Consider the following 13,844-nt stretch of genomic DNA (forward strand, 5'->3'; position numbering starts at 1 on the left):
AGCGAAAATACTAGTTATAGAATAATATTATTTAAACTCTTTTGTAATAATAATAATATTACTATAATCATAATTATGACTATTATAATTCTCTCTCCGTCCCATTTTGTTGATGTTATTTTTAATTCAGTTTTTCATAATATTAAGTTTAGTATTAGTATATAAAATTCATATATATTTAGAAACTACATTAAAAATTACTAAAGAAAATAAGCGATGAATAAATAGTTGATTTGACAATGAATAGTAAACAGGTTAGGCAAAATGAGACAGATGAAGTAATAATTTGTATAGGAATATTTATGTCTTTTAAAAATATATTTCATTTCTATTCCTGAAACCAACAAAACACTAGAATAACATTCCTAAAGTTTATTCATTCAGTGAACCAAACAATATAATACAAATTTTTGTTCTATTTCTTGCCTAATTCATTCTCTGTGGAATAACATTCTTATTCCGCGTACAGATATAAATCCAGGACCAAAAAAGAAAGAAATAAAAAAAGAAGAAGAAGAATTGACACTTAGAACTGAATAGATTGAAATGTCATTGGATGCCAGGCCATTTAAACGGCTTTGATGACAGATGACTAGAATGATCATGTCACAATAATACTAAGACCAAACATCGATATTTTGAAATAAAAAATGATTAAAAATAAACTAACCTGTAAATCTCAGTTCTTATATCGTGGACCGCGGTCCACAATGCATTGTGGACCGCGGTCCCAAAACGACGTCGTTTTAGTAAGTGGGAGACGGAGCCCCGTAATTGACACTACAGTTCATTCCAAAAGATAATGCCTTACATTTGTTTTGATATTATCGAATGAAACTGTAGTTATATCAAAATGTAACTGTAGTTGTGTTAAAATGTAACTGCAGTGTATATGAAAAGATATTGAATAACAGTTTCACATTTGTGTTTGATATTATCGAATGAAACTGTAGTTATATCAAAATGTAACTGTAGTTGTGTTGAAATGTAACTGCAGTGTATATGAATAGATACTGAATAACAGTTTCACTTTTGTGTTTTTATATTATCGAATGAAACTGTAGTTATATCAAAACGTAACTGCAGTTGTGTTGAAATGTAACTGAAGTTGTGTTGAAATGTAACTGCAGTATATATGAAAAGAAAGTGAGTGGCGCGAATTCATCCGTCTGTTTTCATTAATCAAAACGACGTCGTTTTGGTACCACGGTCCACGATATAATTTGCGTGTAAATCTGGGATAAAAAAATAAAATTAACTCGTCTTATATTTATTAACTTCTTTAGAACAAATTGATTCCAATCCAAATTAATTATGTGATAAAATATTTGATTAAAATTTGTTATCCATCCCACTATTCATTATAAAAAGCCAAGGAACCCTCCCTCATTTAGCATATCTCCCCGTACTATAGTAGTTATCCCACATTCTCCCACGTTCTTCCCCCCGCTAAGTAATGGCTACGGAAGCTACCAATCATGCACGGAGAGTGCTAGGCTGGGCAGCTCGCGATGCTACTGGAAAGTTAACGCCATTTATGTTCACGCGAAGGTACATTATGATTTTACATATATGCATACTGTAAGCTAAGGCATCCATGCTTGATAGTTTTCCACAGCTAATATATGAGTTCTAATACATTTACTCCAAATTCTACTCTCTCACTTTTGCTCCATGATATGGTAACCAAGAATAAGATATTTTCATCATGTGAATCATAGAAAGAATGTCTAAATCAAAGATTTGTGAGAGGGAGTAGAAGCACTATTCCAAAAAACCCTGCCTAGGCGCTCCTAGACCGAGGCGAATTGCTCCCTAGGCGTCCGCCTAGCGCCGAGTTGCTGACCGACTCGGCTGAATTTGACCGAGTTAACTCACCTAACTCGCATAGTTAGCCGAGTTAACTCGAGCGAGTCGACCTTGTTAATTTTATTATTATATTTATATATATTTAAATTTATTTATTTATATAAGTAAGAGAAGTAAGAGATATATTTTATATATATATATATATATATATATATATATATATATATATTATAATATATGACATACACCCACACATATGAATTAATTTTTTGTTTTTATAGGTCGTCGTCTAGAACCGCCTAGGTACCGCCTAGTCACCGCCTAGACCGCTTAGGTGCTAGGCGCAAGTCTACCGCCCAACTAGCGCCTAGTGCCTACTGCAACCATGAGTAGAAGTTAAGAGTAAGAAGTGACAATCATTATTGTTATGTGTACCATAAATAAAAAGTACATTATTTGTGTTAATAACACGCATTATTTGAAAGTACATTATTTGAGTACTGAAAAATATATTATTTTGTGTACTATCCAATAATGTACATTCAGTACACAAATAATTTATTTTTAGTATATTAAAAATGTACTTTGTATTCAAGAAAAATAACCTATTTGAACATTAAAAGCATATTATTTATATAATGTATATACAGTACATAAATAATGTATATTTTTATAATCCACACAGCACTCTGTGAACTATAGTCCATATACTAATTTGTTAATTTCTTTTTTTCTTTTTTAAAACTTAAACTGTAATATTATTTATCTATAAAATTTATAATTTTAAATTCCATGCAATGCTATCATATAGCATATCAAATTATTATTGTCTTCACCATTGAAGTGTGGATTTATACTTTCATCTAACTTATTTTACTTCAATAATGGATGTCAAGGGAAAATGGTGTCAACGACGTGACTATCAAGATCATGTATTGCGGAATGTGCCGAACTGATGTTCATTTTGCCAAAAATGATTGGGAAAACACCACGTATCCTATTGTTCCGGGGTAATTACATCTCATAATAAGTATACTAAACAAAAACTGATTACTAGAGATCATGTTTGCTAACATTGTTAGTTTATCAGTAAATTTTAACTTATTTGACTACTATTAGTTATTTGATTTGGTTAAATAATCAATATTAGTGTTTGATTAATTAGCTTTTTGTAACAGTTTATTGCTCTAAAATGCTAAAATTCAAAAGTTGTTCAAAGCAATTTTTTAATAAGCTTTTTGAGAAAGTTATTTCGCTTGTAATCAATTATCAACTAATAATTAATTTACCAAACACTTTTCTCCGATCAGCTAATGTTATCAACTAGTCAAACTCACTAACCCAATCAGCTAAAATATATTTATTAAATACCCCGATATTTTTTTCCATAATATAGGTCAGGAGAAATATCATAATTAGGGAAAAAATTTCAATTTTTGTTTTAAAATAGTCATGATTTGTAGTGCAGTCCCTCTGTTATGTTATGTTGTATAGTGTTATAAATGTGATATTTAACTATCAAATCCTATAAAGTGACTATTTTGATCTCCATGTCATCAGATGTAATTGTTAGTTTTGCCATAAATTTTGCACGTGTTTCGATTATCTATATTTTTTTTTGAGTATAACTGAAAAATCTAATATATGTGTCTAAAAATGAAAAGTAAAGCTAATATAAGGAACTAGAATACAAGTGAAATTTAAAACGAAATTAACAAAAGGACCAAAATAGTGAAATTTAAGTAATACAGTAATTGAAAGTAACACTGATATATAATAGCGTATAATAAAATTAAAAGATTTGATTTACAACGAGTATCGTTGCATAATTGGTCTTATGCCCCGAAATAGGGCCAAGTGGATGGAGAATGATTCTTTTAACTGAAAGTCATGTATATATGAGTTTGATTATTGTCAACGTCATTTTGATCGAACATCTTGCATAGGGTCTTCTTATTACAATTTAATCACTTAGGAGCGTATTTATCTAGTATACACCCAAGAAAAAAGATTAGATTTACAAATAATAACTTGACTAAAAATGCTTTTGCCCTATCATAATATATACTTTGCATTAATTAAATTATTTTGTTCTTAATTTCAGGTACGAAATTGTAGGGATTATAACAAAGACAGGAAGCAATGTGAGCAATTTCAAGATTGGGGATAGGGTTGGTTTAGGTTATGTATTTTCTTCATGTTTGGACTGTGAGCTCTGCAATACCTCAAGAGAGAACTACTGCGACCAAATGCGCCCCGTTTACAATAGTGTTGCTTCAGATGGTACTGTCACGTACGGAGGTTACTCCAAAATGATTGTAGCAGATCATAGGTAAAATCATGAAATATAATTATAACAATTTGAAAGAGGTTTTCATGTCTTAGGAAAATTCATATTTGTTGTTTGGGTAAAATGCACAATTGGTAAGATAGTACTAAGAGCAATCTCGATAGTTGTAGATTTTTGTGGATTTTTTGAAGGACAGGTACGTAGGAGAGAGAAGCAAGTGAAAAGGGAAAAAAAGGAAACAATAAATTCTAACAGAAAAAAATAAAAGCATTACTCGCCCAAAGGCGCGTGCATGCGCCTTATGGGTGCACAGATTGTTGCACACGCACAACAATCTGCGCAAATTTTCCCCATTCCTCCGAAAAGTGGACCCCACCCAAAAACCATATTCACCGGAAAAAATCTAGCAAAAAACTCTCCCTTTCCCATTAGATAAAAACCAATTCCTAGTTTTTTCTTTCTAAAAAAACTGAGCAAAAAATACTATTGTGGTTGCTCTAAGATGTAACTAGCAAATTATACCATGTACCAGGGTTCACTTTGTATTGTGAATCCTAATCCAAAATAACATTCACATTATGTGTCTGAAGTTAATATATATATTATGTAACTGCAATTAATGCTGGTAAATAAATTGAATGCACATAATAATATACTAATTACAGACATACTTTCTAAACATATTATGTGTTAATTTTTATTTTTTTTTGATAATAACCTCTCGAGACACATATTATGTGTTAATAGTTAACATATTATATTATGTGATTTGAATTTATTTACATGTACATAATTTATTAATTGAAAGCATATAATATGTTAACTGTAGTTTATAGACACATAATTTTTGAACTAGAATCCACAATATATTTAATGTGGACCCATGTCCATGGTATAACAATTGCATGTAACTCCAGTCCTATTATATGTTACAAATATCACCATAAATTGGGCACTATAGTGGATATTTTGGTGTCTCGATAATGTTACTATAGTTATTAATTCTGTCTTAAATTTCACATATTTTGGTCATCCATGTAAAAACAAAATTAGGCGTGGCAAGATTATATACAAAGTTTAAAATTATCAGTTTAAGGGTTATATATCACAAGAACTTTGCAACTTGATCTTTATTTAATTAATTTAATTAAATATTTGTGTAATAATGCAGGTATTGTGTGCACATACCAGAGAAGCTGCCACTTGAGAGAACAGCACCGTTGCTAGGAGCAGGGATAACGGTGTACTGTGCTATGAAAAATAGCAACATATTTGACTACCCTGGGAAAAGAATTGGAGTGATAGGTTTAGGTGGTTTAGGTCACATGGCTGTCAAATTTGGCAAGGCTTTTGGGCACCAGGTCACTGTCATTAGTACCTCTCCTTCTAAGAAAGAATTGGCAATTCAAAGATTGGGAGCAGATGATTTTATATTGAGCACTGACCCAACAAAAATGCAGGTGCATGCTTATGCCATATTTATATAGTAAATTTTGTTCAACATATATATATATATATATATATATATATAAATATAAATGTGTAGGCCTACGATTGACTTAGTTTTTTAGTTGAGATGAAACATATATATACTTTAATTTGATATCAGAGGATACTATGGTCCATGGTCCATGTGTTACTTGGAGCCCGTCAGAAGTAAATATCAGTTAGCATATTATTGTGTTTATTACATTTTAACTAAAAAACTATCATCTTTCAAAAAAAAAAAAAAAAAAAAAAACAACAACAATCTAATAATACAAGATTTACTTCTTAGGGATAATTGAATTGGTATCTACTTTCAATCAAACCATTGGAAGTATGTAGTAATAACTATCTTGCCTATGTTAGGTTATAGAGATCAATATAAGATCCATATTCTAAGGTAGATTCAAGAACAATATGTTGTCTAATCAATTTAGTCTTTTTTAAGTTTTATTTGCATATATCTTTTGGCTCATTATATTACATATTAAGTTATTTTAAAATTTTGCAGGGGAATAGAAGAAGTCTAGACTTCATTTTGGACACTGTATCTGCAAACCACTCTATTGGACCTTACATTGAGCTATTGAAAGTAGATGGCACCTTGGCTATTGTTGGTGAACCATCTAAACCAATCGATTTCCCTTCAACACCTTTGATATATGGTAACATTCTTCGTTTTCCAATTATCATATCTTTCTATTGTTTTTATTCAAAATTTTCTCCTTAGCTTGTTTTGTTTGAATTAGAGGAGTTATATATAGTTTCTTTGACATTTTGTTGCAAAATATCACTTCTTATATCTTACATGCCATTATTGTATTTGTACGTTTTTGTTTTGTGTTTGATTATTATGTGAATTCGCTATTAACTTATGTGGGTCGGGTTTACCAGTTCATGTACCTTATGGAAATTATTGAATTTAGATCTGTACATACACTTGATGCTTTGTTAAACATTAATTATTACACACACACAAAAAAAAAAAAAAAAACTAATTTTTTAAATTCTTTGTTTACTTCACAGGCAAGAGAACAATAAAGGGAAGCATAATTGGAAGTGTGGAAGAAATTGAAGAGATGATGGAGTTCTGTGGGAAATATGAGGTGTTGCCTGACATAGAGATTGTACCTATTAAGAAAATAAATGAAGCCTTTGATAGGCTTGCAAAGAATGACGTCAAGTTTCGATTTGTCCTTGACATTGCTGGCTATGGTGGCTACCAAGCATCGAGGCTCTAATAATGGTTCATATTATTAGGGATTTGAGAGTTGAGCTCCGCGCGCCGGATTTCAACATTATTACTTATTCTCTATGCTTGTGTTGTTTGGAATGTTTTCTGTCTTGAGTTTGTGGGTTGTTTGGAATTGAATCTCTAGCTAATCAATAATCTACTTGGTGATGCAAATTTGGTACTAAATTATATTATGTCTCCATTTTTTATGATGTCAAAACATAACACAGAAAGATCGAGATTGATCAACCAATAAGGAGGTTTTATTGATTATACTCTCACCAAAACAAAAAGATAATTTTATTGGAGGTAACCCCAATCAAGATGGCTAAGGATACAAACTTGTAACCATAAAGTCACAATTTCGAATTCAAACCATCTTGGTTTGAGCCAATCAGTTATGGACAACCTAGGCTGATTTACCTATTTGTGGGTCTATGTCAGCTAATGTAACACCCCCAATTCTAATACTGAAGTAACAACAGTAAAGGAGAGAACATAAAGGAATAAAGATCAACTACTGAATTAATAGTGCGGAACAAACATATATATACTCCCTCCGTCCCATTTTATATGTCTTACTTTCCTTTTTAATTTTTCACAAAATAGTGTCATCTTTCTAAAATTGAACGTAACATAACTATCATTCTACATTTTCTAATTTACCTTTTGACGTTTCAAATTTCTAGAAAATTAATGAGGCAAGTACAATTGTACTTTGTACAAATAACACCTACTTTTGAGAGGCAAAATTAGAAAGTTAGTAACATATGTTATGTTGTATTAAAAACCATGTAAAAAGTAAATGAGACAAGCAATTAGAGACAGAGGGAATACTTTAATATTCAAAATATGTTTTGCAACTATAATACATATATACCATCCAATCAGTTCTACAAGAAGGATTTCAGAAGACTTATACTCAAGTACTCAACAAGAATGATAAATTTATTATATTATAATTTATTAATCAACATATATATAAATAATAATAATAATAATAAGCTCATCCACATATACAAATATAATAATCCGTTAACCTTGGCTAGTCGTTTTGCTAGTAAAATGTGCAAAAAGTAAAGACACAAGAAATTTATAGTGGTCCAGAAAGAAATTCACTATAATTAGTTCACACTCTACAATTACAGTGAATAGAACAAATCAAGTGTCAAAGCTCACACTTTTGATCAGGTTTAATTTTTATAGGAAAATCCCAATACTCTTCCTCTATCTGCACAGGGTAGAAAATAATAGTTTCAACACATAGATTGAAATGCTGAATATGAGCTTTTGAATGCTTGAATGCTAGTTGTCAACAAATATTTCTTATATCTGTGTATCATCTCACAGATCAGAAACACTGATTTAAAAAAAATGTGGTGACATTTTCGTAAATAATTGAGCATCAAAGTGAAAGTAAATTATGTTAAAAGTGCAAGAAACAGTTTTATATCGTGCACCTAAGTACAAGTAAAATGTATTACAAGTGCAACAAATAATGTACACTGAGTATCAATATTAAGTGCACCTAACGTTATCATTAGTTGCACCAAACGTTATCATTAAGTGCACTTATGTTAATGACTTTATCATTAGGTGTACAAATATTAACAAGGTAAATTACTTGCACTATTTAGTGAAAATAGTTGCACTGGTAAGTGATTTCACTTGCACTTTTTACTTGCAAACTTGCATTAGCTACTTGCACTTTTAACACATTTTATTTGAACAAAAGTGAATTATTTACAACAATGCCACCGCATCGCTTTTTAAAATTACATGTGATTCGTAGAATCTGGACACGTAGACGACTGTAAATAGTTCTTAGTTCTCGCCTGGGCTCCCGTTTTCACCAGAGCATATATATATATATATATATATATATATATATATATATATATATATAATATTTTGAATACTACTGACTCTATTACAATGCAGTATCTGTTCATAACTACTTTCTCAACCTATTGAAGCACAAGAATCAGTATTGCCTCCACTGAGGCTCAATAAATTGAGAAAGTAGTTATGAACAAATACTGCATTGTAATAGAGTTAGTAGTATTCAATATATATATATATATATATATATATATATATATATATATATATATATATATATATATATATGCATATTATAATAATGCAGAGGGTCGGAATGTAGGGTCCTTTGAGGTTGGAGGTTCAACATTTTGGGGAACAGAGTTAAAGTATATTCTTAGTTTAATTGGCATATCTTCTAACTTTTTAAATCCTATATGGTAAAAATTTATTTTAGACTAAAAGTTAATTCAATTTCTGAATGTGATTAATATTATGATAATAGGTTTTTTTTTTTTTTTGTGTAATTTCTAAGTATACAAATTTTATTTTCATGTGTTGTAATATGCAAACAACTGCTCTCTCCATCAAATTTGTTTGCAATACTTTTCCTTTTAGAATGTGAACAGTACAAAGTGTTATATAAATATAGTCATGATCAGGTGTGGCCGTGTGGCCTATTTTTCAGCTATTAGATCATATCAACTCATCAAATCAATGCGCATAATATAATAACTATATATATATATTATATATATATATATATATATATATATTACAGAACACACCATTCTACGTACTAAAACGCACCAGAGAACAGATAAAACACACCATTATATTCCACACAATATACCAAATATAGTATAGATTGTATTACCATATTTTACAATATTACGCAAACCATAATATTATAGGTATGTTTTGGGCGTGAAGTTAAAACTGAGGATATTGTTTTTATTAATAGTATAGATTGCATTGCAGAGAAATATATATACTGAACTATTACCATTAGTAATTCTAGTCTAGAATTGTATTAGGAATACGAACGTAGGGAAGAATATTTTTTATTAGGAATTCTATTTGAATTTACAATTGTATTAGGGATAGGAATTGTATTACCATATTTTACAATATTACGAACACCAAAATATTATAGGTCTGTTTTGGGCGGAAAGTTAAAACTGAGTATATTGTTTTTATTAATAGTATAGATTGCATTGCAGAGAAAAATATATATACTGAATTATTACCATTAGTAATTCTAGTCTAGAATTGTATTAGGAATAGGAACGTAGGGAAGAATATTTTTTATTAGGAATTCTATTTGAATTTACAATTGTATTAGGGATAGGAATTGTATTACCATATTTTACAATATTACGAACACCAAAATATTATAGGTCTGTTTTGGGCGGAAAGTTAAAACTGAGGATATTGTTTTTATTAATAGTATAGATTGCATTGTAGAGAAATATATATACTGAATTATTGACATTAGTAATTCTAGTCTAGAATTGTATTACGAATAGCAACGTAGGGAAGAATATATTATATTAGGAATTCTATTTGAATTTACAATTGTATTACGGATAGAAATTGTATTACCATATTTTACAATATTACGCAAACCATAATATTAGGAATTCTATTTGAATTTAAAATTGTATTAGGGATAGGAATTGTATTACCATATTATACAATATTACTCACACCAAAATATTATAGGTCTGTTTTGGGCGGAAAGTTAAAACTGAGGATATTGTTTTTATTAATAGTATAGATTGCATTGCAGAGAAATATATATACTGAATTATTGCCATTGGTAATTCTAGTCTAGAATTGTATTACGAATAGGAACGTAGGGAAGAATATATTTTATTAGGAATTCTATTTGAATTTACAATTGTATTAGGGATAGGAATTGTATTACCATATTTTACAATATTACGCACACCATAATATTATAGGTCTGTTTTGGGCGGGAAGTTAAAACTGAGGATATTGTTTTTATTAATAGTATAGATTGCATTGCAGAGAAATATATATACTGAATTATTACCATTAGTAATTCTAGTCTAGAATTGTATTACGAATAGGAACGTAGGGAAGAATATATTTTATTAGGAATTCTATTTGAATTTACAATTGTATTAGGGATAGGAATTGTATTACCATATTTTACAATATTACTCACACAAAAATATTATAGGTCTGTTTTGGGCGTGAAGTTAAAACTGAGGATATTGTTTTTATTAATAGTATAGATTACATTGCAGAGAAATATATATACTGAATTATTGTCATTAGTAATTCTAGTCTAGAATTGTATTACGAATAGGAACGTAGAAAAGAATATATTTTATTAGGAATTCTATTTGAATTTACAATTGTATTAGGGATAGGAATTGTATTACCATATTTTACAATATTACGCAAACCATAATATTATAGGTCTGTTTTGGGCGGGAAGTTAAAACTGAGTATATTGTTTTTATTAATAGTATAGATTGCATTGCAGAGAAATATATATACTGAATTATTACCATTAGTAATTCTAGTCTAGAATTGTATTAGGAATAGGAACGTAGGGAAGAATATTTTTTATTAGGAATTCTATTTGAATTTACAATTGTATTAGGGATACGAATTGTATTACCATATTTTACAATATTACGAACACCAAAATATTATAGGTCTGTTTTGGGCGGAAAGTTAAAACTGAGGATATTGTTTTTATTAATAGTATAGATTGCATTGCAGAGAAATATATATACTGAATTATTGACATTAGTAATTCTAGTCTAGAATTGTATTACGAATAGGAACGTAGGAAAGAATATATTTTATTAGGAATTCTATTTGAATTTACAATTGTATTAGGGATAGGAATTGTATTACCATATTTTACAATATTACGCACACCAAAATATTATAGGTCTGTTTTGGGCGGAAAGTTAAAACTGAGGATATTGTTTTTATTAATAGTATAGATTGCATTGCAGAGAAATATATATACTGAATTATTGACATTAGTAATTCTAGTCTAGAATTGTATTACGAATAGCAACGTAGGGAAGAATATATTTTATTAGGAATTCTATTTGAATTTACAATTGTATTACGGATAGAAATTGTATTACCATATTTTACAATATTACGCAAACCATAATATTAGGCATTCTATTTGAATTTAAAATTGTATTAGGGATAGGAATTGTATTACCATATTATATAATATTACTCACACCAAAATATTATAGGTCTGTTTTGGGCGGAAAGTTAAAACTGAGGATATTGTTTTTATTAATAGTATAGATTGCATTGCAGAGAAATATATATACTGAATTATTGCCATTAGTAATTCTAGTCTAGAATTGTATTACGAATAGGAACGTAGGAAAGAATATATTTTATTAGGAATTCTATTTGAATTTACAATTGTATTACGGATAGAAATTGTATTACCATATTTTACAACATTACGCAAACCATAATATTAGGCATTCTATTTGAATTTACAATTGTATTACGGATAGAAATTGTATTACCATATTTTACAACATTACGCAAACCATAATATTAGGCATTCTATTTGAATTTACAATTGTATTACGGATAGAAATTGTATTACCATATTTTACAACATTACGCAAACCATAATATTAGGCATTCTATTTGAATTTACAATTGTATTACGGATAGAAATTGTATTACCATATTTTACAACATTACGCAAACCATAATATTAGGCATTCTATTTGAATTTACAATTGTATTACGGATAGAAATTGTATTACCATATTTTACAACATTACGCAAACCATAATATTATAGGGCTGTTGTGGGCGGGAAGTTAAAACTGAGGATATTGTTTTTATTAATAGTATAGATTGCATTGCAGAGAAATATATATACTGAATTATTACCATTAGTAATTCTAGTCTAGAATTGTATTAGGAATACGAACGTAGGGAAGAATATATTTTATTAGGAATTCTATTTGAATTTACAATTGTATTAGGGATAGGAATTGTATTACCATATTTTACAATATTACGAACACCAAAATATTATAGGTCTGTTTTGGGCGGGAATTAAAACTGAGGATATTGTTTTTATTAATAGTATAGATATAGATTGCATTGCAGAGAAATATATATACTGAATTATTACCATTAGTAATTCTAGTCTAGAATTGTATTACGAATAGGAACGTAGGGAAGAATATACTTTATTAGGAATTTTATTTTAATTTACAATTGTATTAGGGATAGGAATTGTATTACCATATTATACAATATTACGCACACCAAAATATTATAGGTCTGTTTTGGGCGGGAAGTTAAAACTGAGGATATTGTTTTTATTAATAGTATAGATTACGCAAACCATAATATATTTAGGTCTGTTTTGGGCGGGAAGTTAAAACTGAGGATATTGTTTTTATTAATAGTATAGATTGCATTGCAGAGAAATATATGTACTGAATTATTACCATTAGTAATTCTAGTCTAGAATTGTATTACGAATAGGAACGTAGGAAAGAATATATTTTATTATTAATTCTATTTGAATTTACAATTGTATTAGGGATAGGAATTGTATTACCATATTTTACAATATTACGCAAACCATAATATTATAGGTCTGTTTTGGGCACAATATTACGCAAACCATAATATTATAGGTCTGTTTTGGGCGGGAAATTACGCAAACCATAATATTATAGGTCTGTTTTGGGCGGGAAATTAAACAAACCATAATATTATAGGTCTGTTTTGGGCGGGAAATTAAAACTGAGATAATATTATAGGTCTGTTTTGGGCGGGAAATTAAAACTGAGTATATTGTTTTTATTAATAGTATAGATTGCATTGCAGAGAAATATATATACTGAACTATTACCATTAGTAATTCTAGTCTAGAATTGTATTAGGAATACGAACGTAGGGAAGAATATTTTTTATTAGGAATTCTATTTGAATTTACAATTGTATTAGGGATAGGAATTGTATTACCATATTTTACAATATTACGAACACCAAAATATTATAGGTCTGTTTTGGGCGGGATGTTAAAACTGAGGATATTGTTTTTATTAATAGTATAGATTACAAGATGAGTGAAATCATAATTCTACTGCTGGTATTACGATTGTGTTAAATCAAAATTATGCTACTGGTATTACGATTGTGTGAAATAAGA

General features: G+C 29.1%; 1 protein-coding gene across 1 annotated transcript; it reads left to right on the forward strand.

Annotated features, from left to right (window-relative positions):
* The first annotated feature begins 1,456 nt into the window (after positions 1-1,456).
* On the forward strand, positions 1,457-6,825 carry LOC116026599 (probable cinnamyl alcohol dehydrogenase 6). Its single transcript, XM_031267923.1, has 6 exons — positions 1,457-1,551; positions 2,706-2,819; positions 3,914-4,141; positions 5,271-5,559; positions 6,096-6,249; positions 6,611-6,825. The coding sequence occupies exons 1-6, from the start codon at positions 1,457-1,459 to the stop codon at positions 6,823-6,825; spliced, it is 1,095 nt and encodes a 364-aa protein (XP_031123783.1).
* Positions 6,826-13,844: the final 7,019 nt, after the last annotated feature.

This window comes from Ipomoea triloba, chromosome 8 (assembly GCF_003576645.1).
Source record: "Ipomoea triloba cultivar NCNSP0323 chromosome 8, ASM357664v1".
Taxonomy (NCBI): Eukaryota; Viridiplantae; Streptophyta; class Magnoliopsida; order Solanales; family Convolvulaceae; genus Ipomoea; species Ipomoea triloba.